Source organism: Artemia franciscana, chromosome 14 (genome assembly GCF_032884065.1).
Source record: "Artemia franciscana chromosome 14, ASM3288406v1, whole genome shotgun sequence".
Lineage (NCBI taxonomy): Eukaryota > Metazoa > Arthropoda > Branchiopoda > Anostraca > Artemiidae > Artemia > Artemia franciscana.
In genome coordinates, this window is record NC_088876.1 from 32,009,253 (window position 1) to 32,036,260 (window position 27,008).

Here is a 27,008-nt window from a genome sequence, read left to right on the forward strand (position 1 = left end):
AAACTGACAATGCCAGGAATTAAACCTGTACCCCTTGGACAAAGCATTCCAGTCCAGAGTGCCTACCACTTAGCAAGGAACACAAATTTGACCAGAGAATAATAATTATTTTTAAAAAGTAGAATATTGAAAAAAAACTTGCTATAGTTGTCCCACTACTATCCTGTAAATGCTATAGGCCCATTTTATTTAGACAAATCAATTTAAGACAGGTATCAACAAAACTCCATCAGGGATTGTATATGCTTAAGATACAATCAAGCTATTTGAATGCTTAGTTATGTGATATTCTAGTCTTCAAATAATAAAAAAAGAGAAAAAGTATATGATCTATTTATTTTTCACCAGCTCATTTGAGCAAAATCATTTGTGACAGCCAAATGCCCATGATTGGCTTAGAACCTCTCTAAATGCTATGAAACAGAAGGAATAAAAAAATTATACTAATCAGCATTAAACTGTCCCTTAAATTTAAACACGTGCATTTAATTCGAAAATGACACTACTGCTAGTTAGCTTACTGTGCCGTTCCCACTGGCTCTACCGCAGTTAGAAATGGGCAGTTACCGCGCAGTTACTGCAGTTACTGAAAAACCGTCAGCTGGAACACACCCTTAACCAAGAAAATATTATAGTTCTTTTATAGTGAACACATGAGAACTGTAAAGACTAGTAGCAATTTTCATAAGGTCATTAACCTCAGCAATTCATTAATAATATTTAAAAACAAAACAAAAATATTGTTGGTGGTTTCTAGATATGTAACTTCTTTTGTCTTTTGTCTAGATAGGTAGCTCTGGTCTTCTTTTGGTATTTAGCCAGTTAACAACCAGTTGAATTAAGCCAGATTAACCGTGTAGTTTTGGAATATATTATAAGTGAAAAATAGCTATTTTTTTCTGGATATTAAGAAGCTCTTTGGCAAATCTTTTTATGAATTATTTTAACTAGTGAAAGGAACTGTCCTTTGGCTTGATTATTATTCTGATTTAGACTGAGTTAAAGGACTGCTTTTAGTTGTTTAAAGTAGCCCTAATTAGCAAGCAGAAGAGGGGCAGTTCCCCGTCGTAAGCACCGTTGTACCTGCGGGGAGAGTCTCCCTTTTGAACTGCGGGGATTAGGTGAACGGGGACTGATGCTTCCCTTCTTTATCCCTTGTTCATGTTGACCTATGCTCTGCCCCTGACTATTCTGATTGGACATTAATTATGCTAGTGTTGGCTCTCGACAAGAGAAGCCGCATTTGATTTTTCCAATGTAAAATAGGTTTGTGATGGGTGATAACCTAGTATGGAATGCAGTACTGAACTTTATCTCAAGAGCTATGATAGCAGGTGTGAAAACAAATGTTTTTACAAGGCGAGGACATGAGTTTTTCAGCCGTGAAGCAATATTAGAAGCAAAGGAAATTATGTATTGCAAGTTGGATTTAGGGGAATGTGTAATAAAACATGTAAAGGACCAGGACAACTTGCTGGACATTGCGAAGATGTTCGCTTGCTGGGCCAAAGAAAAGAGACAGCTTCCTCATTTCATCACCATTGAACCCCAAGAAGCCCCAAGAAGTTTTCACCTGCAATGAAGAGATCGCTGCTTGTTTAGTGTCCACCATCAACGAGATGAATCGCAAGTTCAATAGCCTGCTTGACCGTTTGAACCAAAAACCATTACTGTGGCCTGAAGGCAACCCTGTTGCTGCTCAAGCTAATGAGTCTACCCCTTCTCCTCCGTCTTACTCAGTAATCTTGAAAAAGCCTCCTCCTACCATTGTTACTGCAGAAGAAAGGAAAAACTTCCTGTCAAATATTTGGAATGACACTTTGAATGATGACAATTTTGAACTCCGCTGAGGGAAGTATGAATGGCGCCTTGTAACTAAGAACAAATTTAAAGCAGCAGTACTAGCAACATCTATTTACGAAAAATCACCTGAAACACTGGCAAGCGTTAAAACTCCCATTTTCATTAGTATGATCAAGTTTGTCCCAGCTTATATTAATGGTGACGCACTTAAGAGAATTATACCGAATCAGGAAAAAGCAGATCAATGTGGCAAAACCAGATCCTTCAAATTATACTTCTCATCCCGCCAGCATCTGAACCACGCCATGAAAAACCCTCCTAAGATTGCCTTGGAGTAGTACCCCATCAAGGAATTTATCTTTCTTCCAAAGTGCTGTTTTAACTGCCAGAATTTTGGTTATATTTCTTCTACCTGTTCTAGCCAGCAAATTTGCTCTCGATGCAGAGAAGGAGGTTACGGCTCTAGCCCCAACCAGTCCTTTGGAAACCCTAAAGCATTTGCCCTCTGCAAATCAAAACGCCACACTTGCCATTCCTTCAAGTGTCCCACAATAATAAAAATCATCAGTGAGCTGAAGCGGCCCAATGTCTAATAGCCCAGCCTGTGTCAAAATTACGGCATGGAACATAAACAGAGGAGTCCCCAACAAACTTGCCATAATTCAAAAATACTGTGCAGACTGTGACATTATGTTTATACAATTTTCTCACAATATTTCTCTCCTAAAGTTCTTACACGAATTTACTTTTAAATTCAAGCCCGCAAAAACTCAGTCTTTTGGACGCCCCTCTAGTGGCTTGGCAATTATTTGCTGCCCGTATATTGAAAATAAGTTGTTATTTACGCATGATCACTTCTTGGCTATATCTTCTGGTAGTATCGCATTCTTCAACTTATATCTTCCTACAAACTACCATGATGATAAATAGAAGCGAAAGTTTATGAACGCAGTTCGTGAACTAGCGAAAATGCCTGAAGTCTGTGACCCAGAAAGATTTGCAATACGTAGTCATGGGGGACTTCAACTGCAACCTGCTTGACAGCACGTGTGCCCGTACTCAGCTTCCAAACGGCATCTTTGATGACAAACTTATGATCCTCCCAAAAGACAGTGATTACTCCTTGTTCACAACTCTGGGTTCGCTTAATTCATTGACCACACGACCTGCTCTAAGAATATTAACGGAAGAGTAACTGTTCTAGAAGACGCTGTCTTCACTGATCACTTACCCCTACTAGCATCTCTAAGCATAAAACCAGCTCTGCTATAGATGTTATAGATGAAAAAGATGACTTGGACTCCAATTTTGACAAATTTTACTCTAAAGTAAAAGATTGTTTTATAGAATGCTGCACCAGAAGACCTTCTAATCAGCCTCAAAGCAAAAATCAAACTTTTAACCCTTGGACGACAGAAGGACTTCTGACAAGCTCCAGCCGCAAATTCTACTTATGGAAAAGATACAAAGGTTCTCCTACAGCTTGTCACCTACAATAATTCAAAACTTGAAAGAATTTATTTAAATCATTGATTTGCATAGTGAAAAGCTGGTATTATGTGTCAAAGTTTCTGGTGTGCAAAACGGACATGAGAAAAACTTGGAATGTCATCAATTTTGTCAGTAGACCATCATCTCATAGTCCTGACATTCCAACGAAGCTTGATGTTGACGGGGTACTGATCGGGGGCCCTTGTGAGATTGAGAACTCCCTTGCATCATATTTTGCTTCAGTTGGCGAAAAGACAATCAAGAGACTTGGTGGAACTGTGATTTCCCTCGCACAAGATCAACATCTCAAGTTCATGGGACCCTTTTGCCTTAAATCTATTGTTATAGAGCTTGTATTGGAATCAGAAGTGGCAATACACATTCAAGGTTTAAAAGGTGCATCATCATCTGGCCCAGACTACTTTTTGAAAAAGGAAAGTTTCCTAGGTTCCTAAGACTGCTTGAGTGACAGCTCTATTTAAGAGTGGGAACAGAAATGACCCGTCAAATTACCGACCAATTTCCCTTCTTTCATTGTTTTCAAAAATATTTGAAAAGCCGATGCAAAAAAGGCTCACAAGTTTTTTACAATCTAAGGAGTTTTTGCACAATCATCAGTTCGGATTTCGATCAAAACATACTACAGAGCAAGCATGCACTACACTCATCGGTTTTCTTCATACCGCTTTAGATTCTGGAAAAATACCAGCCACTATTTTCCTTGATGTGTGGAAAGCTTTTGATAGTCTTACTTATAAGATCCCTCTTGATAAACTGTCTCATATAAGAATACGAGGTTCAGCCCTATCATGTTTCCATTCTTATTTACATGATAGAACGATTTCCATGGACCCTGATTCACTAAATTCCATTGCTGTAGAGACTATGGAGTACCACAAGGATCGATTCTTGGTCCTACTCTGTTTTTAATATACATCAACGATTTATTTAAAGCGGTAAAGAACGCGATTCCTTCTGCGTGTTGTGCTCTATGTCATGAAAAGGAAAATACGGTGGCATCTTCTGATATTCTGTCATCTCCTCATGAAGATTTAGTTGACTTTGCTGACGACAGCAATATCCTATGTGCTGAAGACATGGAACAAGCTTTGGAGGTTAAACTTCACATGTTTATGGAGCGGTCTTAACTGGTTTGATACCAACCGACTTGCTTTAAATATTGCTAAATCACACTTTTTCATATTTTCTAGATCTGGCAAGGTATGCCCGTCCTTATCAACTATATCTACCTCGAAAGGACCTTTGTCTCAACCTAACGTAAGATACGTGCGTTTCCTTGGAATTTCGGTGGACGAGAATCTTTCTTTTACAAACCACATCAAGAGGGTCCAAGCAAAAATATCACGTAATTTTGGGATTATTCGGAAACTTAAACACATTTTTCCTGGATTTATTCTTTGGACTCTGTATTTGTCACTCATTCAGCCGTATTTAAATTACTACAACTCGATTTGGATGTCTACTTTCCAGTCTCTGCTCCATCTGGTTAAAGTAATTCATCAAAAGGCTCGCCAGTTAGTTAACAAATTTAATAAAGGACATTGAAAAGTGCTTTTGAATACTTATGCACTCTGTGTCGTCTCTTGCTCTTCAATGATTTTTATGTATCTTCATGGTGAACTGCCTTGCTGTTTCAATTCTTTCTTTCTCGATTTAGTTAATTCAAGGAGCTCTCATAATCTACGCAATAAAGACCACCTACTATTACCTCAAACTAAGACTGTCAGATCACATTTTAGTCCCGAAGTAGCATATAGCAAAGTATGGAACAGTCTCCCTTATAATGTCTGTAGCATTCATTCGTTTGATGCTTTTAAAACCCAACTAAAAATATTTTTGGTTGATAAATATAATGGGGAATAAATTTGGGAAAAATTTTATTTTGAATTGGTTTGAATTAATATTGTTATATGTTTAATAATATGATGAATAATGAGGGTAGGGCGACATCCCTAGATGCTAGACTTGAGCACGTTTATTTATTTATTTTTAATTGTTGTGATTTAGTGTTGGCGGGAGATGGCGTGGACTTGGATTTGAATTTCGAGTACAAATTGGTAAGTAAAATAACACAAAATGTTTAATTGGATTTCTATTTTGTTTTTGTTTTTTTAAGAAGGGACTCTTTATTTGGTATTTATTTTGTTTTAACCCCTATGTAACGGGCCATGGAGCCTTGTAGGGGTAGAGAGTTATTGTTGTCCATTTATTTTGATGTTGATAAACTGAACTGAACCGAACTGCGTCAACCCAAGAACAACAAGTGGAAAGTCGTCAGTGAATGGGATAAAATTAATACTACTTTGTATCATCAGGTGCTGAACTCACTTCTTTTAAAGATACAAATCTTCAAAAGATACTTCTTTTAAAGATACAATTTACTCCAAGTGAATTCGAATTTTGATCCCGTAGATGCAAGAGTACTCATCAATATACTCTGTGCTGAGATTACTCACTCGCTCCTCTTAGCTGAAAAAAAGCAGTTCCTCGTAGAAAGGTTAGAATGAAAACAGAAATTCCCAAATTCTTGCAATATCTGGCTCTAGTTAAGTGTTGCAACGATGCCAAGTTTTGGTTTAGAATCTGGCAAGATTGTGATAGACCCAAATCCGGTCCTGTTAACTCCGTCCGTTCACGGACAAAACGAAAATTTGACAAGCAACTGAAAGCTCATCATACCAAATTAAAAGAAGAGTACTTCTCCAGAATCGTAAGTGACCCAAAACTAATCTGGAAAGCCCGGTTGAGCAAACCGGCCGCCGGAAAACCCCATGATTCGATTAGCAAAAAAGATTGGAAATATTACTTTTCCAACGAATTCAGTGGCCCCGACCGAAATACGTGTAATCCCTTTGCAAAACAGCTAGAATCGGTATTATCCAACCATTGTGTTCCTGATTTTGCAGTTACTTACGGAAGCGTACATGAAGTTATTTTAAAGCTGAAGAAGAAACATTCCATGGTGTAGACAAACTGTGCGCGCTAAATCTGCTACATGGTACCACTATGCTCATTGAATATCTGACTCTGCTGTTCCAGTTTTTTTTTCACCACTGGTATAGTACCTGACTCTTTTTGTGTTGGTTTGCTTTCGCCCATCTTTAAAAAAGGAAACCAACAGATCAGTGCTCTTCGTACAGGCCAATCACTGTTGCTCCAGTGCTTTGTAAAGTTCCAGAGCTCTTAGTCACAAAAGAAATTCAATATTCGTGCGGAAAGCCTGACCACCAGTTCGGTTTCTTACCAGGTCTAGGTTGTGCTAACGCTCTCTTCAGTCTTGCCGCTATTCTAGCAGATTCTCACGAATCTGGTGACCTTATAGTGATTGATGCTTTTGATGCGAGTAGAGCATTTGATTCGTCGATTACTGCTTACCAGCATGGTGTAAACCTCCGTGTCACTAGCGTACTGTACGATATGTATTGCCGTTTAAAAGTGCGTATAAAGATAGGTAACCTCATCACATCAATGGTTGTTCCAGTAAAGAAAGGTGTTCGCCAGGGTTCATTATTATCCCCAAATTTGTACAATAACAGCATTTTAAATGCTCAGGCATGTGTCAATGTTTCATGTATCTCCAAGAATATAAATGTGTCGCTACTTACATACGCAGACGATCTAAAGTCTGTCTATTAGTGGTCTGCAATCGAATTTCTTGATCCTACTTGATGAATACCGAAAAATCGGCCCCACTTTCAATACTTCTAAATCTGCAGTTCTTTTTTTCAACGATAGTTCTTCTCAGCCTGAACACCTCCTGCTGGGTAGCGAGTCAATTACCGTTTCATCTCATGTCGTGTATATGTGTCTGCCCATAGGCTGTAACCTTAACGAAACTAGTCTACTGTTCGTCAAACACGTCGAGAAAAAACTCCACACCGCGTATGTGTCTATCGTCACCAGCAGACTCCTCTTATGCCGAAAGTATCTCGTAAATAATTATAACGCTGTCGCACTACCGCATATTCTATATATCGCGATATTTTGGAATTTATTAACTGACACCCAACAACGAAAGCTCTGGTCCCTTTAGTTTAGGTTCGTGAAGTTCCTGCTGCGATGCCCCTTGTGGACGAGAAATACTTATATGAAAGATTAACACAGGATTGCAGACCCTAGTATCGTGGTAAACCGGTTGATTTCTAATTTTCAGGCAAAATGGAACCACCCCTGGCTTAAACCTTTCGACAGTTCTTGATTGTGTCTTTTTCCATGTTGAGTTTTAAATTTCTCTCCGTTTTTCTTCTCGTTTTTTTCTTGTACTCTATTTTGTTCCATGTGAAAATTACGGGTAATAAATATTTCACTTTTACTTACTTACTTACTTAAATAGTCTAGACAAAATTTAACCTATAAGTAAGGGGCAACACAAAATACTGCTAAGTATTTCTAAGTATAGCTAAATCTTCATTGGTGTGATTCAATTTATCCAGCTCCGAATGGTTTGATTTGACTCTCTATCCTTCCACTTTCCTTTTCTTTTTAAAATAATTTACTGATCAAACTTCTTCTTGTCAAACCAAAGCCTTGTTCTTTGGGTCACTCATTTCTTCAGAAGGGCGTTTAATCGGGTGGTTTAATTTCAGCATTGTTAGCATCCAGTTCATCACGTAATTGGGCCGAAAGATTTTCGACATTCACTGGTGCTGACACGCTCAAATTTTTAAAATTCAAGTCAAAAAATTTACTTTTTCTGGATCAAACCCTTGTTACCTAGGTCTTTCATTTGTTCAGGAGTTCATTAGGGCTGTTCATTTGTGGTTCATTCCATTGTTCACACACACAAAATACTGCTAAGTATTTCTAAGTATAGCTAAGTCTTCATTGGTTTGATTCAATTTATCCAGCTCCGAATGGTTTGATTTGACTCTCTTTCCTTCGAATGGTTGATCCATCCACTTTCCTTCGACACTTTCACAATTTTCTCTATAAAATATTTTAAATATTCTTCTAACACTAGATATTTTATGCAATGCATTACAGATTCGACTGTCTGCTTAGAGTTTGGAAATGACTTGTCAAACCTTTGCTGTTCAAACTTGCCGCAAACTTGTCAAACCTTTGCCGCGCAAAATATTCTACTGGCTGAAATATGAGCCCTTCAGTATCATTTGTCAACTGTTTAAAGATAGAGAGCCACCTTTGAATGCCCTGTGACTGTCTTCGAGCTTGAAGTACTCCTTCTTTGTTATTCTAAAGGATTCCAATCCTGTTTTTATTAAGTTAATTTTTTGGCCGATGTTGTTGGCTCTTTAATGCCATCTTGAATGCTTAATGTCATCTAATTTCTTGTTCCAGACTAGCCACCAACTACACAAGCTGCTGATGCTTCTGATCAAAATAATCCTTCGTAATAGCCGTCATCTTCAAATTCTTTAATGCTAGCAATAAATTCCTGCAAATGTGTTAAATCTTCTCTAAAAAAACATCGAACAAAAACTTACTCTCAAGGGCCCCTTTCATCTAAGAAATAAAAATCCAGAGGGGCTCGCATTAAAAAAAGTCAAAATAAACAGTAACAAGCAAGCGCCTTGAAATGAAACAGCAATCATCTCTGGTTACATTAATTGGTATTTCACTTGGCAAATATCCATAAACAGGTAAGACTGATGCAATTAGCAATCACCCGCTTAGTCGAGACTGACTTTAAATCTTATGTAAGACTCATGGGGATTCCGTTATAGTACTCATTCTAATAGCCCCCCCTGGAGACAATAGAAAATTACTCGGTTCCCTTTCGAATAATAGTGGATGACGTGACGCTTCTGTTTCCTGGAAATAGCGGTACACCAACACGCCTTTGCTCCTAGGAAAATAGTCTCTTTAGTGGTTCCCGTCATAGAAAATGGCCGTAAAAATTCCTTGTTTGCTGACACGAAATGACGGAAAAGTATGAAAATCTTGGACGATTTAAGAACCATGCCCGTACTTGGTAGGATCCCGAAGGTTTTTTTAAACATAATAATAAAACAAATGCTGATTTGACGGGGTCTCATGGTTTCTTTTTTAAAAGTCAAAGCCTATTACATAACAGCCAAGGGAAATCTTAATTTGGTGGGGCCCCCTGAAGGTTTTTCTCCTACATCCTTAGGTTTTTTAAAAAGAAAAACACTATTATGTAACAAGCAAATCCTGTTACTTAGGTGTACTGTACACATGTGCTCTAGTATAGCGTCAGACCCAGGTGTGCATAATAACGTCTTGTGGGGCTAGTAGCTCCAATAGTTTACCTCGTATGTATGTCACGGAAACCGTGGAGGCATCACTACTCTTAACCCCATTTTCCCCTTTCACACAATTCCTAAATATAGATTCGCTCTTTATCTCCGACAAAGCCATGACAAAGATCTCTATCGACAAAGCCATGAAGCTACGCCAAAGCCTGAGACTTTTGATTCCGCCTTGGCTCATACAAGCAAATCCTGTTACGTAGGTGTACTGTACACGTGCGCTCTAGTATTGCGTCAGACCCAGGAGTGCATAATAACGTCTTGTGGGGCTAGTAGCTCCAATAGTTTACCTCATATGTGTGTCACGGAAACCATGGAGGCATCACTACTCTTAACCCCATTTTCCCCTTTCACATAATTCTTAAATACAGATTCGCCCTTTATCTCCGACAAAGCCATGACAAAGATCTCTATCGACAAAGCCATGAAGCTACGCCAAAGGCCTGAGACTTTTGATTCTGCCTTGGCTCATAACGTCTATGACAACCCGTGCCATTTCATTTTGTTTGATAGCACCTCCATTATTGCCCCTGTTAAAGGTCTCGTGCGAGTTTTCAAGGAGGCAGTTGAAATCAAAAAGTATATCCACTAAAGGACTGCCCTTAATGATGATACTGAAGAAATTCATCTAAGCACCATTTATAATGAACTTATTAATTCCGATCTTTTTTTATACCTATTCATAAAATCAAATTTTGCAACCTAATAGGATCTCTGATAATACCATGCCTAATAAGCGATTAAAAAGCGGGGATAAAAAAGCTTTGCAAAAAATGAAAGTTTCAATCACCCTTCACTGTCGGCTTTTTTATTCGGTTACCCTTTCATCATAACTTGGAAAGGGTCCAAATAAAGGGTACCCTTTAAATGTTAACTTACTTTAGTGTTTGTTTCAAGATTATTTTTTTCGTATTGTCCTGTGGGCTCTTTATCTGTATTTTTTATTATTTTAAGCTGTGTTGTTAATGGGGATTAATAATTGCTTCTTTTCTTCTTGTTTCAGGTTTGGGGGGTCTTGCATCTGCCCTTGGATATGGAGCATATATGTATAAGAACCGAGGTCAGATGTCGACATCCGTATATTTGATGCAACTTCGAGTAACAGCACAAAGTGCTGTGGTTATTGCTCTGCTTGGTGGAGTTACCTATAGTTTAATTACGCAGTATGTTTTAAGTCCAAAAGAAAAAGACAAAAAATAGTTATTGTTGTGCTATCATAGGTACAATAAATTTTATAAGGAAACCTAAAAGAAATTTTGGAAAATAGTGAATGTATTATTAGTGTCTCCTTGAATTATCCAAATTTAGTGGAGTTAAATAACGATGTTGTTTGATGGCTCGACTTTTATTTATAATTAAAAATGTATGAACTTATTTTTTTGCCCAAAACTTATAGCTACTATTATTATTTATTAAAAATCCGTCTTCTTAAAAAAAGGAACGTGACGGAGCACTCCAAAAAAAGCAAGACAACTGTAGAACTTTGAGAATGTAACTAGTGTAGAAGGAATTGGTTCTAAATATGGTTTGAAATCTTTTGGTTTTGTTTCTCTATAAGTTTAGCAACAGCTATAGTAGGATCTGTTATATAAAGACTACTGATGAGTTTTGACCTGTGGGTCCAAATTAGATATCTCAGTATATTTTGAGAAACGGAAGAAAGTGGACAGGATTTTTGATTTATCAGCGTGTGTAAGAATCTCATAGAAGGCTGCAATATAGCGGATCTGGGGGAGAGCAACAGTGTTGCACAGTATTGATAGATAACGGTGATTGAAAGGAAGCACAGTAGACACTATGGAAGCATACGAAGCTGATTTGTGAGCGTTTGATATGTTCTATTAGGAGATGACAAGTGTGAGGAACTGTATTTCCAATTGATAGGTTCTGATCTGTTTGATATGTTCTATTAGGAGATGACAAGTGTCAGAAACTGTATTTCTAGTTGGTATGTTCTGATATGTTTGATATGTTCTATTAGGAGATGACAAGTGTGAGAAACTGTATCTCCAATTGATATGTTCTGATATGTTTGATATGTTCTATTAGGAGATGACAAGTGTGAGAAACTGTATTTCCAATAGAAATACCGAAATAATTGATTTGGTAAGATGTGTGAATCTTGAAATTTCCCAGTACAGTTCCATCAGGAACTGGGCCTTTCCACTTAAAAAGGACTATGTCGAACTTCTCAGCGTTGAATTCAAGGCCAGACTTTAGTTTCTCTATTTGTAGGTTTTGGAAGGTTTCTAAAATTTTGTCCAAAGCTGAGGTTAAAAATATCGTCGGCTTAAGTGACGAAGGAGATATTTATGCCAGAAAGAACGCAAGATATCTGATACTGGTCTTCAGGTTCAAGGGGATAACTATTGAAATAACAAGATTGAGGCAACGGCATTTTGCCATGTTCCTCTCTTAACTGGTACAGTTCTATCCAGTGGCCTTGCCATCTTATCTTTTTAAAAAGTATTTTAAATTGGACTCGTAGCTTAGCATACACAGGTATTTGAGATCTGAGGATAGCCAGATTTGCTTCTCTTTTAGCAGCCCTTAAAAGCATAATTTTTTGAACTGGAAGTCAAAGGTGTGATGAACATTATGACTAGCCAAGGCGAGTGAACAACTTGTGAAAGGAGTATCAAGCAGAGCTTTAATAAAAACCAAAAGAGAGTCTAAACATCCAATACCGTGTTGAAAGCCCAATTGATGTGTAGGCGTGCTCAAGCTCTTTTATGAACATTACTTCATAAAGCTTGCGTAAACTGGTTGATAAACTTATGGGTCCGAAAGATGTGCATTGATTGGAGGTTTTTCTCGGATACATATAGTAATTTCTATCCAAAACCTATAGCTATATATTCCCTTAATATTCCAACAAAGTAAAAGTAATGATTTTAATATATTCGTAAAATAGTTTGATAAGAATTCAGATACAAAAATATTTTCATTAGAAGCTTAATAATATGGCTTCAAGCTTCAATGTAGTATTGGATTTTTAAAATTGTGTCGTGTACTTTTTGATCTAGATGTACTGAGATTTAAAACAATCATAACTACATTTGCCATGTTCACAAGGGCATCATCATTTAGGTCTCAATCTCCACTGAGACCCTACACTTAAAAACCAACGTTTCAGAACTTTTAACAATCTACCAGGCTCCTTAAAAAGTTAGGTGGACATTATAGAGTCATTCATTGATAATCACATCATCCCTGTCACCTAAAGCAAATTATATGAAAGGGGTTCTTTTCTGGGAAAATTCTAAAAAGAAATAAATTTTTTTATAGTCGCTACGTTTCCCATATTTTAACATTTGAAAAAATGAATTCCAGCTGAAGAACTATGAATTTCATAGAATAGTATTAGGTAATATAATTAGGTAAGCACAAAAGTAATATAGGGTTAGGTAAGTACAAGTCTTATTTAATTCAAGCTTATCTAAGCTGATTCTAGCTGAATTACAATTCTAGCTGAAGAACTATGAATTTCATAGAATAGTATTAGGTAATATAATTAGGTAAGCACAAAAGTAATATAGGGTTAGGTAAGTACAAGTCTTATTTAATTCAAGCTTATCTAAGCTGATTCTAGCTGAATTACAATTCTAGCTGAAGAACTATGAATTTGATAGAATAGGATTAGGTAATATAATTAGGTAAGCACAAAAGTAATATAGGGTTAGGTAAGTACAAGTCTTATTGAAGAACTTCTAAACAAGTTTGGCTTTCAACAGTCGTCTCATTCATAAAATTTTTTTCAGCACTGTGGTTTTGTTTGTGTTCAAGTGATTCAAGCAAGGGCAAAGCACTGGAATGGTAGGATCTCAATTTTTAAATGTTTTCAGCACACTACCTACAAATGTAGACATGATGATTATAGGGATCCTTCGCATAAAAGGCTCAGCACCCCCTCCTCTCTCCATTTTTCTCCACCCAAGAAAAAAAAAAGCAAGAACAAGTTTTTAATGTTTATGTTTTTTAAGGATAAATAAAAAATTATTGACTGAAAAATACAGGAGTACTTACCTTAAATAACTGAAACATCAAATAAGTGAATCTTCTTCTACCCCCTCCCGTTGTTGTTTACCCATTTTTATTGGCCATTTCATGTGTGGTTTATGTTATTAATTTCAGCGAGGTTATATTTTTTTACTTGATTCAGCCATGTCCCGGGATTTTTAATTTTTTTTACGCCTGAAGCGAGTTCAGCTGTCAAAGCTTGTGATTTATTTTGAAAATGAATATTATTTTTATCTTTATGTAAGATGCTTGTTCTCTTGGATATATTTTAAAACAACATTTTAACCCACTCTTTGCACTAATGCCAAAAGGAACCAAACATTATACAAAAACCAATGGAAAGTGAACCTTGGGTTCCATCCTATGGTTCTATAGGTTCTATATAGCCGACTCTTCTTTATTCAGGGGTGTCTAAATTTTCGCACTCATGCCAAAAGGGACCAAACATTGTCCAAAAACCAATGGAAAACGAACCTTGAGTTCTATCCTATGGTTCTATGGGTTCTATATAGCCCGCTCTTCATTATTATGGGGTGTCTAAATTTTCGCACTCATGCCAAAAGGGACCTAACATTGTACCGAAACCGATGGAAAGTGGACTATTGGTTCTATCCCATGGTTCTCTAGGTTCTATATAGCCCGTTCCTCATTATTCAGGGGTATCTAAATTTTTGCATTCCTGCCAAAAGGGACTAAACATCGTACCAAAAACAATGGAAAGTTGTCCATGGGTTCTAACCCAGTTACCGAAGGGTGGGCTAGGTATACTTCAAAAATTAAGTTGGTGGAACTCAAAGTTGTTTTATATATATATATATATATATATATATATATATATATATATATATATATATATATATATATATATATATATATATATATATATATATATATATATATATATATATATATATATATATCTATAATATGTGATATACTGGAATACTCTCATTAATTCACAGTGGAAGCTAATTTTTGGGATATCCTTATATTGGTCTGGAACTTCCTAGCCAACTCGAATGATTAATATCAAACCACTTTCTGGCGTTTCTTGAAATTATTATTCCTTTCGATGACACTGGTATGTCAAAAGTTATTTTGTTGTGTTTTTGTACCCGTGTCGGTGTTACATGTTGGAACGTGTTGGTTACGTGTCGGTGTTACATGTCGGAAGAGTTTTCCAAATTTTCCATTAAAATTGTCCTATCCCACAGCGCCTGAATTTCATCTTCTTCCTTCTAAGTCTTTTGGTCGATATTCTCCTACTAATTTAGTTTGTAATTTCTCATTCGTATCAGCTACCGATATATGCCTGAATAAATAGTCCTCCAAGACCTACAAATTTTCCAAAGGCAAAAAACAAATTCTTATGATTATCACTCAAATTTCTTGAAGATTTATCATATAAGCCTAACATTGAAATTATTTCATCTAAGCAGCCCACAAATTGAGGTTCACCTTCCTTGAGTCGTTGAGCTACTAGTTAGTTTAAATACGAAAGTTGTTTGTAGTTTGGCTCGTTAAAAGATATGCAAGGCGATGTGGATAGAGATTTTTCTTCGCATAAATTAATCATTCACACAGTGTAGATAATAAGGTTGCTACTTGTAGCACGAAAGTGCTATTTGATCACTATTTCATCATTTGTAGTATTACACCACATGCTACATTATGTGTAGCACTTTTGTTCTTATATGATCAAACTAAAAATGTAGACATATAAAATACATTACATGATGTGTTTCATATCAAAATATATATATCAAAACATTTATTTATGCATGATAATAATCAAAATACTTTTAAATGCTCGTACGTGTACACTTTCCCATTCACTGCTCTGATCAGGTCAGGATGTAATTTTATTCTTTTACATCAAAAAAGGTATTAGTGATTACCGCATGATCGCACATAACCACAATTATGCCTATTTTATCCTATTTTAACCGACCGAGTCCATTGATTTTTGAAGAAAATGGAATAGTTAAGGGAATATATTTGGAATCAGCATAATAAGCTGATTCTTTTGATGTAGCTATTGATATCACAATTCCGTTTTTTAGATTCATGGTTAATATTGAGACGAGTTGCTCCTTGCAACTCGACATTTATCTAATTTTTTTTGTATGTCAATTATTTAGAATACTGTTGATTTAGTCAACTCTAAGTCTAAGCCTTCCACTTAGATTTATTTTTATCGTCCCTTAGGTGTTTGCTATATTACCCCCTTTATGCTATTGAGACACGGAGTTTGTCCCCCCTCTAGACATAGTATTTGGCACAATTTCCATTGCCGTATATCAAACGCTATAGTGTACAAAAAATGGGGTTCGATCCCACTTTCTAAGGCTAGAGTGAAAGAAAATCGATGTGTAACACGTTTAAGGGAATTCTTAAAGATATCGATAGTAATTTACCCCTCACACTCTTTAATCTATGTGTGATAAAGTAGCAACTGTCTTGTGGGTACGTTTAAAGGATGAAGTAAAACCTGCAATTAATGTCCTATTTCGACAGAAATTCGTGTGGACTTCTTTAGTTTCGTTGCATATGCTAGAAAAATACATATATAATTTGTGTAAGGCTCACTGCAAACAAAAAAACTAAAACGACAAAAAATATGTTTATTGTTAATTTAAGTTTTTCTTACGGGAGAAAAGACCGGAGCGACTCTTGAAATGAACAAAACATTAGTCACATATTATGCAAAAACGACAAAACTAGCTGAAATAAAAATAACCAGTGATGTTAAAATATATTTGTAGAATTCCAAAAACTAGCACTTTACTGAAGACAGGGCTGCCTGCATTTTTTGAGAATTATAATTATGTGCTAAAATTTATCGATACCGTAGCTGGTGCAAAACTATAGAGAACCTTATAGGTTAGTGTAGGTTACTTTCTGCAGACCACTCATGAGCTTTTCTGCTCCTAAGGGGATATCCTGATTTTTTGCATCGGTTTTGTATTTTCTATGAAGCACTATTTTTTAATTCTAAAAATATTGAGAAGCATCATGGGCTAGTTAATTTTACCTAGTTTTATCGATATATCTTCCGTAATCATCGAAGCAATAATTTTTATAGTTTTAAATTTCAACTTCGCTCTTTACTTCCGTGAGAAAAATTGCGTTCTATTAATGTATTATTTCAGAGGTCTAGTTTACTACCTGCTGTGTTTTTGTGTGGTCGAGAAAAAAAATTATGGTAGTAGTTCTATGTTGCTTCAGTAAACTCTTGAACTTATGACCTTGATTTTACCTTGATTTTAAAACTGATAATTTCAACATGATTCGAGGTTAATCAGCGAAATTTTGCAGAATTCTGGCGTCTATTTCTTCTCGATATCCATGAATGTAACCTCAGGCCTCTTGAAACTGCATGTGAAACTACTGCTACTACTAGCAACTTACTGCAGCACCAAGCCACTTGAGGCGAACAGATCCACGCGCCCTCCTCCTTAATTCCAATCTATTCAAAGCCTTCCTCATTACAACTTCCTAAGAAGTTCCCATTTCCAATAAATCTTTTCTTACAGTATCCTTCCACCCAATTCAGGGACGACCTGCTCTTCATTTTGCCCTAAACGGTTGGCCGACAAGGACAATCTTTGGCTGTCTGTCATCCTCTATCCGTAGGACATGTCCTAGTCATCTCATCGTTTCTCTCGTTATAGCCCTAAAAAGCGGGATTGAACCAAATTCTTACGCTTCCTACTTAATCAATCTTTTCAGGTAAGTTCGTTAGGTTTACTCAAATTTTCCCAATATATTATATCTCCAGCCTAAATTTCGCTGTTTGGTGAGTGCAAGGTAGGTTGTATTTGGCAAATTACAAGTTATAGGGATAGACGTATACATTTTTGGAATGAATATTTTCAAATTATTCCATTGCAACTTTATGTTTTTCCTTTTAAGTATTGGGTTTATTTTTCCGCAAGGAATTAATTTGCAATTTGACGGAATATTCTAAAATATATAGAAGAGATCGCTATTTACGCTAGTAGGTACAATATAATATGCTAACGGGTTCGCCATGAGATTTAGTCGTTTTAAAAGTGTAGTAATGTTTCAAACTCAAGGAGGATTTTATTTTTTTTACACTACAGCTTGTTTACAAACTTATTAAATTTTATGTGTGAAGTCTTCTAGGTTATGACAATAGGTAATGACAAGTCTTTCGCTATTTAAAAAGAAAAATTTTTTTGCTATTCAATCTCAAAATTTTCTCAAAATGGCCCTGATAGTGACCAGAATAGGAAGTGTCGCCTACATCACATTCAGTGGTAGTTCTAGGGCTGGACAGGGGCACAGATGCCCCCCCCCCACAATGTCCTCTGACATTAAATTCCTTTTATTTCATATTTTTAGACTCATATGGTTTGCCTTACCCTCCTAAGATTAAGAGGCCTAAAACCGTTTCTGATCACACTTACAAGGGCTTCATAGTCTCAATGTTCACTGTAATTCCAACCTTCAAAAGCCCACATTAAATCATTTTAACAGTCTGTCAGATTCCATCAAAGGTTAATTGGTCATTAAATTGTTCAGTATCCAAACTTCATTGATGATCACATTCATCCTATCACTTAAATCATATTATCAAACAATTCGGGGTAACGAACTGTAGTAAGGAGCGACCCGGCTCAATGGTAAACGAAACTCCAAAAATAGAATTTTTTTATGTGTTTCTGCTGTTGCATTGGTGATTTCTTTTTCCATTATAAGTTTCATCAAATGTAGTCTAATCTATCAAAATTTACGATCCTGAGAAAATTTGCCTTATTCTGGAAAATAGAGGGAAACACCCCTTAAAAGTCATAGAATCTTAACGAAAATGCCACCATCGCATTCAGCCAATCAGAGAATCATGCTTTAGAAATTTCAAGCTCCTATCTACAAAAATGTGGAATTTCGTATTTTGGCCAGAAGACAGATCATGGATGCATGGATTTTTTCCCCAGGGGTGATCGTATCGACCCAAAGGTCTTAGAATTTCGCAATAGGGCAAATTCTAACGGAAATTAAAAGTTATAGTGCCCTTTTTAAGTGACCAAAAAAATTGCAGCTCACCTAGGCCCCCTCCCATGCTCAATTTTTTCCCAAATTCAGCGAATCAAAATTTTGAGATAGCCGTTTTGTTCAACAGAGTCAAAAAACCTAATAACTATGTCTTTGGAGATGGCTTACGCCCTCACAGTCCCCGGGGGAGGGGCTGCAAGTTACAAACTTTGACCAGCGTTTATATATAGTAATGGTCATTGGGAAGTGTACAGACGTTTTCAGGAAGATTTTTTTCTTGGTTGGGGAGGGGGTTACGCGGAAGGATCTTTCCATGGAGGAATTTGTCATGGGAGAAGAGTATTTCCACAGTATATTCTAGCTTTATTTAAAACAAAAAATAATGAAAAAATAAATATGAAAAAGTTTTCTACTGAAAGAAAGGAGCAGCATTAAAACTTAAAACGAACAGAAATTATAACGCATATGAGGGGCTCATCTCCTCCTAAATACCTACTCTTTACGCTAAAGTATTTTTAGTAATTTCGACTATTTATTCTACGGCCTTTGTAATTCAGGGGTCATTCTTAAAGAATCGGATCAAAATTTAAGCTTAGTTTGAAGAGCAAGGTATTAACGAGGGGGAAAATCCCATCACATACGCATTAAAAATATACGAATATAGAAGTTTGTTGCGTAAGTTAACTCGTAAGTTACGTATATTTTTTACTAATAGAAATGTTCGTAAGAAAATTAAAAGTTCTAGTTGTCTTTTTAAGTAACCAAAAGATTGGAGGGCAACTAGGCCTCCACCCCCCACTCTTTTTTTCAAAATCGTCCGATCAAAACTAAGAGAAAGCCATTTAGCCAAAGAAATTAATATCCAAATTTCGTTTTAAGCACTCATGTGCGGAGAGCCAAAATCAAAACTTGCATTGATTCAAAGACGTTCAGAAATTAAATAAGTTTTAAAAAGTAGATTTGAGAAAAAGAGTCAAACTTTAGCGTAAAGAGTGGGGCATTGAGGAAAGAACAGCCCCTTTCATATATGGGGTAATTTCTGTTCGTTTTAAGTTTTAACGTCGCTCCTTACTTTAAGTGAAAAAAACTTCTTTTATTTTTTTTTAATATAGACAGAGTTCAAAACATATTAGCTACATTTACCCATATTTTAACATTTGACCGTTGAAATCCGGCAAAAGAATCAATAATTTCACAGATTAGAATTTGGTAATATAGGAGTTAGGTAAGCACAAGCCTTACCTAATTTAAGTTTATCTAAGGGCTTTTGAATTTAATAGGCTAGACGTCTTATTCTTTTATTTTTTGGCAGTGTTATTTTTTGTGTTCATGTGTTCAAGTGATTCGTTAAAAAAAAAAAAAAAAGATTAGGCAAAGCAGCGGAATGGTAAGATCTTTATTTATAGATATTTCAACATATTGTAATTGTGTTGCGGAGCAACACTACTGCTTTCGTAGTTTTTTTTTTTTTTTTTTTTTTTTCACCGTGATCAGCGACCTGTAGCTCCGAAGTGGTATGAGTTAAAAATTTGAGATTTTTCAGAGGGAAGGGAAACGTGAAACAGAGTAAAAAAGCTCCAGAGAAGTTCCTAAAATTTCTAACAGTTTTCCATAAAAAAAAATAAACCGTTTTTTTTCTTAGAAACTCTGCGTTCGATGTTTGGCGTCAAGTTAAGACGACCCTAGCTTCGGAAATAAACTTGTTAGAAATACAGTTATGCTGAACTCATGTAGAACTTTCATTTGTCTCTTCGAGAACCGGAGCACAAAATTCCGTAGCTCTTACAGATTTCCCGGAAATAATTCCGGAAAAGTCCATCTCGTTCCGATTTTTTTTGGAATTTTCTCAAATTTTCGATTTTGATGTTTCTTATATTTTTATCGAGTAGTGCTATGAAAAGTATGCAAGAAGAAGTGAAGTGTTCTATATACCAAGTTGCTTCGTTCTCTAAGAAATAATTTGCGAAGTTTCGACGTTCTAGAGGTAACTTCTGTTCTGGACCAGCTAGAATTTTCTTTTCCAACGCGGTTCGACAGATCTCGATCTCCTAACAACTGGAGCTTACAATAGTTTCTCCGAAATAAAATTCCTTCTGTGGGTTTTTCTATTTGGAAGTTTTGTAATGCCCTCGGGGCAATTTAAATTTTTTGGTGAATTTGGTTTGTTTTATATTTCCCTAGCTTAGACCATCAAAAGTTAAACAGAAAACTATAAGACGTTATTTCCGTATCTCTTTCAGATTTCCCGGAAATAATTCCCGAAATGTGCGTCTCGAAACATAATACTTCGAATTGGCGTCAAGTTAAGACGGCCCTAGTTTCGGAAGTAAACGTTTTAGAGATAAAATAATTATGAACTCATATAGAACTTTTATTGATGTTTTCGAGAACTGAAGCATGAAATTCCCGGAAATGATTCCGGAAAAGTGAATCTCGTTCCGATTTTTTGAAATTTTCTTAAATTTTCGATTTTGATGTCTATTTTATTTTTATCGAGTAGTGCTATGAAAGTTATGCAAGAAGAAGTGAAGTGTTCTTTATACCAAGTTGCTTCGTTCTCTTAGAAATAATTTCCGAAGTTTCGACGTTCTGGAGGTAACTTCGGTTCTGGGCCAGCTAGAATTTTTTTCCCAACGCGGTTCGACAGATCTCGATCCCATAAGACTGGAACTTGCAATAGTTTTCCGGATATAAAATTCCTTCTGTAGGTTTTCTATTTAGAAGTGTTGTCATGTCCTCGGAGCAATTTCCAATTTTTGCCAATTTTTGTTTGTTTTATATTTTCCTAGCTTAGTCCATCAGAAGTTAAGCAGAAAACTTTATTTTGTTTTTTCCGTATCTCTTTCAGATTTCCCGGAAATAATTCCCGAAATGTGTGTCTCGAAACATAAAACTTCAAATTGGCGTCAAGTTAAGTCTGGTTTATCTTGAAATTGTAATTATCCATCCTATAAATATTCAGAATTGTCAACTGTGTTATTGTGTTATTCTCGTTTATTTCTGGACCAGCTAAACATTTTACCAAACTCAGTTTAGTAGGAGCTCGAAATAAAACCATATCAAAGATGCTTCATGATAACAATCGAAGCCGCATTAGAAAAATGTCCTCTGAAGGACATAATGGAGACTGTTGCTCCGCAATTGTCTCCCGTAGGGCACAGTTGCACGTGTTGCTCCGCAATTGTGCCCTAAGGAACAGGGCACAGTTGCTGCAACACTTCCCGTTGCACAGGCAACGGAGGTCTAGTTATAAATGTAGGCCTACTCAATGTGATTTTGGAGATCCGTTGTAAAAGAAAAAATATAATTGTTGGGGTGTCAAATCGCTTAAGTGATTTTTTTTTTATTCAAAGAAAATGGTTAAACGAATTCTAAGTCTGAGGAGAGGGACACAAAATTGTTCGATAAAACTGCAATTAACAGGATCCCGCTCCCTCGATCTTGTTTACCCGTTTTTATAGTCAATTTAGCTTGATAATTTTGCAAGATGATATTATAATTTTTTTTGTTTAGTTTGTACTTTATGTCATAATGACCATTTGACGTGAACTGATCATTTAACGGAAGATTTTTTTTGTGTGTTTTATCTTATTTATTTTTTGCTTAATTTATCGAGTGGCCTGGATTTCACGTTTTTCCTTTCATATGTGAGGAGATTTCGGTGTCAAAGCCTGTAATAGCTTTTCAAATACAGACGTGATTTTGTATATCTCTGTGAGATGTTTATTCTTTCCTATACATTTTTGCAAGATATTAACCACCTTTTCTTTACTCACATGGGTTTAAATTTTCTTACTCATGCCAAAAGTGGAATCTGATTTTAACATTGTATAGAAATCAATGGAAGATTGACCAGGGGTTCGATCTCAGCTGCCATGTTTCAAATACGAACATGATTTTGTATATCTCTGTGAGATGTATATTCTTTCCTATACATTTTTGCAAGATATTAACCACCTTTTCTTTACTCACATGGGTTTCAATTTTCTTACTCATGCCAAAAGTGGAATCTGATTTTAATATTGAATAGAAATCAATGGAAGATTGACCAGGGGTTCGATCTCAGCTGCCATGTGGTTGACAGGGAAGGGGATCTGTCGGTTAAATATATTCCCCCGAAACTCTTGATTATGCTGGTTGAAGAGTTAGCGTCTTGTCTAACTGTGTTTTTACAACAACAACAGCAAAACTCCATATCAACAATTATGGCTTTTAACAGGCGCAATTCAAGCTTAAGTTATTGGATCTCAAAGTGTGTTTTCTTTTTCTATTCCTACATAATGTGATTTACGAAAATACTCCTATTAAATCACATTGGAAGCTAGTTTTTTGGATACTGTCATACTGGTGTTAATTTACTTTGGCCACTTCATTGACTGATGTCAAACCACTCTCGCCTTGAAATTATCTCTTACTTTAGGGACACTTGTGTGTGAAATATGTCTTTTTCATTCTTTTCCTGTATCTGGATCGATGTTGCATGATGGATACGTCTAAGAGGCTTGAATATGAGCCAAACAACAAATTATAAGGACCTCAAATTTCACATTTTAAGATGAAATCCAATAATATCTTATTGGCATTTTCCTATCCAACACCGCTCAAATTTAAGGTTAATGGTTTTTTGGTCAAGTTTGTCACTATCAAAGTAATTTGGATCATTTATATCAGCAAACAAAATTCAAAATTCAAAATTTTGGAAGATACTTCTTTTGACTCCCCCGTTGAAATTTAATAATAATCTGATTACTTCTAAGAAAGAATGCAAATAATTATACTGTTTTGAACTATTGACGGTATCCATGATTGACCGTTAGTCCAAGTCCACGGGAAGATTTTTTTGTGACCCCCCCCCCTCCCGAATGAAAATCCTGGGTATGGTCGTGGTCATAATAGTAGTAATCTTATTAGTAGTAACCTATAGGATTTTTAGTGGTAGTAGTTTTATATTTAGGCTACTAGTTGTGGTAGTAGTACTCGTAATATTAGTTCTAGTAGGAGAGGCTGTAGCATTAGTAGTAGTTGTAATAGTAGTAGTAGTGGTCGGAGTAGTAACAGTCATAACAGTAACAGTCGCAGCAATAGTAGCTGAAGCAGCCGTAGTAGTAATAATTGTAGCAGTAGTAGCATGCACATAATGTCTCATTAGTTCAACATCCCTCTCAGCATTCCCTGATGTTGGAGACACAAGGTCAAACATGCCCCTTTCACAGTAACAAGACTAATGTGTAAACAATAGGCAACTTGCATATTAGAGCCCTTGCCCCAGAAGCTGTCATCCCCGAAACATGGTTATTGGGCCTTTCAACTATTTTGAACAAAATATTTTTCTTAAAATTTTATTGGATGTCTTTAGGGGAGGTTGGCTAAAAGAGGTGGATTAGAGCTGGTTTTTCTTGAAAACTGTTGACTCCTAGAAAGGGCACAAGAAATTTCAATCTTCTATTGAATGAGCCCCTCTGAAGTTTCTAAGACATCTCCTTTCGTACGAAGGGGCGTAGGGAAAAAAGAAATGATACATTGCAGCCTTGTCGCCCATTACTTAGGCAGAGCTGCTGTGCTACCTATGATTTCTCAAGCATTAGGAGGCACTCGAACATCTTAGAAAGCTATCTAAATGAAGCAAATTGTAAAGAAGAAAAATCGAGGATATTTCCAGCCAGTTAAAAAAAAGGATAAATATGGAGATGATAAAGATTAAAAAATATATATATATATATATAGATAAAAGTCCTAAGGACAAAACAAAAACGAAACAAACATCAACAAATAAAATACTAGATTTACATTGGTCCTCTCCGAGCAACGGTGAAAAGTAACTAAATAAAAACGTCAAACATTGAATGGCTGTTCAAAATTGGGAAGTTTTTGTTTGGTTTAAGTTTAAATCTTTTAAATAAAAAAAAAAGTTTAAAAATGTTTGAGCCCTAATCACTTACCGGGCATGGTATTACCAGAAATCGGTTGGGAAACTCGGGCTGTGAATAAAAATAATAAAAAGAAATAGAATTTAAAAGTTTATCATAAATGCGCCTAAGGTAAGTTTCGCCGGTGTCTCTATTAAGACCGACTTTTTTATGTATATGTTTCAACTGGCTCCCTAAAAACATGCATGAGACCTTTAATTGGGCAATAATGTTAATATTTTCAAATAGAATGAAATGGTAAGGATTATCATAAGCGTATTGAGCCAAAGTGGCATAAAAGGTTTCTGGCCTCCATGGCTATGTCTATTAATAGTATGTTTTACAGTGACCTCTCTCCTAGTTTTTAGTGGGTTCTCCCAACATTGAAACAGCCACAAAAACACGGGATTTTCTTTTAAGGCTGTTTAAAGGGTCATTTGAAAAATAAGGCTTACTTCTATATGCTTGGTATACATTTTTCTTGACAACACCATCGTTGGGTGGTATATGGTAGTTTTCATTCGCAGTTTTTAAATGGCGATCTAGGTATATGGCCACTAATAAATTACAAAATAGTCTCAATGACTAAATTTTGGTTGAAAGTCGTCCAGTTACCGCGTGACAGGTTGCTTAAGGCAGCTTATGAAGATTTACTCTCGCAGGAAAAAAAGATCATGGCCACTAAAAATAAAATATATTTTAGACAAAACAGGGTTTTCCTTTGTTTGAAATGAAGGTAGAGGACCAACAGACATAAATGCAAATAGGGAGAACGAAATTAAGATAGTACTAGAGAATCAAATGATTCAAAAATGGAGTGAAGAGATAAAAAAATCAGAAACATTAAAGTTTTATAAGGATGTTAAGGTGGTTTATGGGCAGGAGTTCTACTTTAAGCTGAATATACCAGATAGATATTTGGCGTTGTGGATGCAGCTCTGGGCTAACTGCCTGCCAATTAGTGCAAGATTTACAAAATATTCTAAAGAAAGATGTTCCAATGAAGACAAATTTATATTTGCCTGCTTTGCAGAGTTAAAGAGGATTATTTAGTGCATTGCTTAAGCCGGTACCTGGGGCTCTCTACGATAAGGGAAGGGATATTCGGAAATAATAAGTTGATAATTCCAGGTGTCTTGAATAGTACGTTGCCTCAGTTTATTTGTAGAGTAGCAAGGTATCTGGAAATTTTGTTAAATAAAACAAAATAATAATAAATAAATAAATAAAAATCTCAGTATAAAGTAAATGTATTTATGTCTTTTTCCGAGTGTTAAGCGTTCTTTTCAAGGACCTTTTTTCAAGTATTAAGTACTAGTATTAGGCTAATGCAGTGTTTAATTTAAGCGTTTTATGATGATTGCTGATCAAAGTTTGGTTATTTGTGTCTTTTGTTTATATTATTGTACTGTGTTCATGGCTGTATATTTGGCTTTAAAATACACTTATCTATGGGACCAAAAAGGGACTTTTCGTGCCACTTCTGGAGTGGATAAGCTTAGGAGTATAAGCAGCTCACTATTGAAATATCCATGGCTAAGAATCCTTAAGTGGATACTTAAGGTTCCTCCTTTGAATACACACCTTTCTAGTTTCCTTAGCAAGTGAAAATTAATAAGAGCGTTTTGAAAAAAAATTCTCAGTGAAAGATACTTTCGCTCAAATTTGAAGCTTATGGAAAAAAAATTATGCTACTTATGCTACTTTATCCACTAATTTAACTTTTATCCTTACAGTATGAAAAAAATATTTTTGAGAATTTTCAAAAAAGCTTGATACCCTTATTTATATATTTCTCCTTCTTCTTTTAACTGGTACTAGTGGGACACCGGGACATTGCAGGTGCGTCGAAATGTGGAGCCAGATGAAGTGTTCACAATTAGGGGTCTATTTCTCCGTCAAGGCGTGCATAAATCGGTCCCTGGTTTTGAAGTCTCACACAAGCCCGTCACTTTGGGGGAAGGGGTGGGCACTGATATCTCTGAATTTGAAGAATTCTCATGTTCTAACCTTGTAGTTTAAATATGTATAAATATATTAATGTATAAATTATATTAGTTATCCATCTAAAACTATTTTAACACTCTTCAGTTTTCTAAAAATCTCTATACATTCTTTATTGGATAATATTTCATAAACAATTGAATGTATTTATTTGCATATTTTCAAAGATATTAATGGTTATATATCGCTTGAACTATTTGTATGATAAAATTGCGGTTTTTTTGTGGGAATTTTAAGAAAAATAGACAGTAAAGCACATATTTATTGTGCTATTTTAACAAAAACCTGAAATTTGGCCGTTTTTCCGCCTAAGTTAGCCAAAAATCTCTTTGCAATGTTTATTGTATAAATTTAAAACAGCGGAAAACAAACAACATTTATTTTAACGAACAATTTTCTTATCAAACAGTTCGTGGTAACGAACTGTAGTAAGGAGCGACCCGGCTCAATAGTAGCCAAAACTCTAAAAAATGGAATTTTGATATCAATAGCTACATCAAAAGAATTACATTTT

General features: G+C 35.8%; 1 protein-coding gene and 1 long non-coding RNA gene across 2 annotated transcripts in view; both read left to right on the forward strand.

Moving 5' to 3' along the window:
- Positions 1–596: 596 nt before the first annotated feature.
- Positions 597–10,919, forward strand: LOC136035839 (uncharacterized). Its single transcript, XR_010619530.1, has 2 exons — positions 597–689; positions 10,549–10,919. It is a non-coding gene; the product is annotated as an uncharacterized LOC136035839 (long non-coding RNA).
- A 678-nt stretch (positions 10,920–11,597) lies between these two features.
- The window catches only part of LOC136035851 (calcium-binding mitochondrial carrier protein Aralar1-like), a 104,443-nt gene continuing 89,032 nt past the window's right edge, over positions 11,598–27,008 (forward strand). Inside the window, exon 1 of the mRNA XM_065717810.1 lies at positions 11,598–11,651. Within this exon, the coding sequence (XP_065573882.1) occupies positions 11,598–11,651 (54 nt within the window). The remainder of the gene's footprint in view (positions 11,652–27,008) is intronic.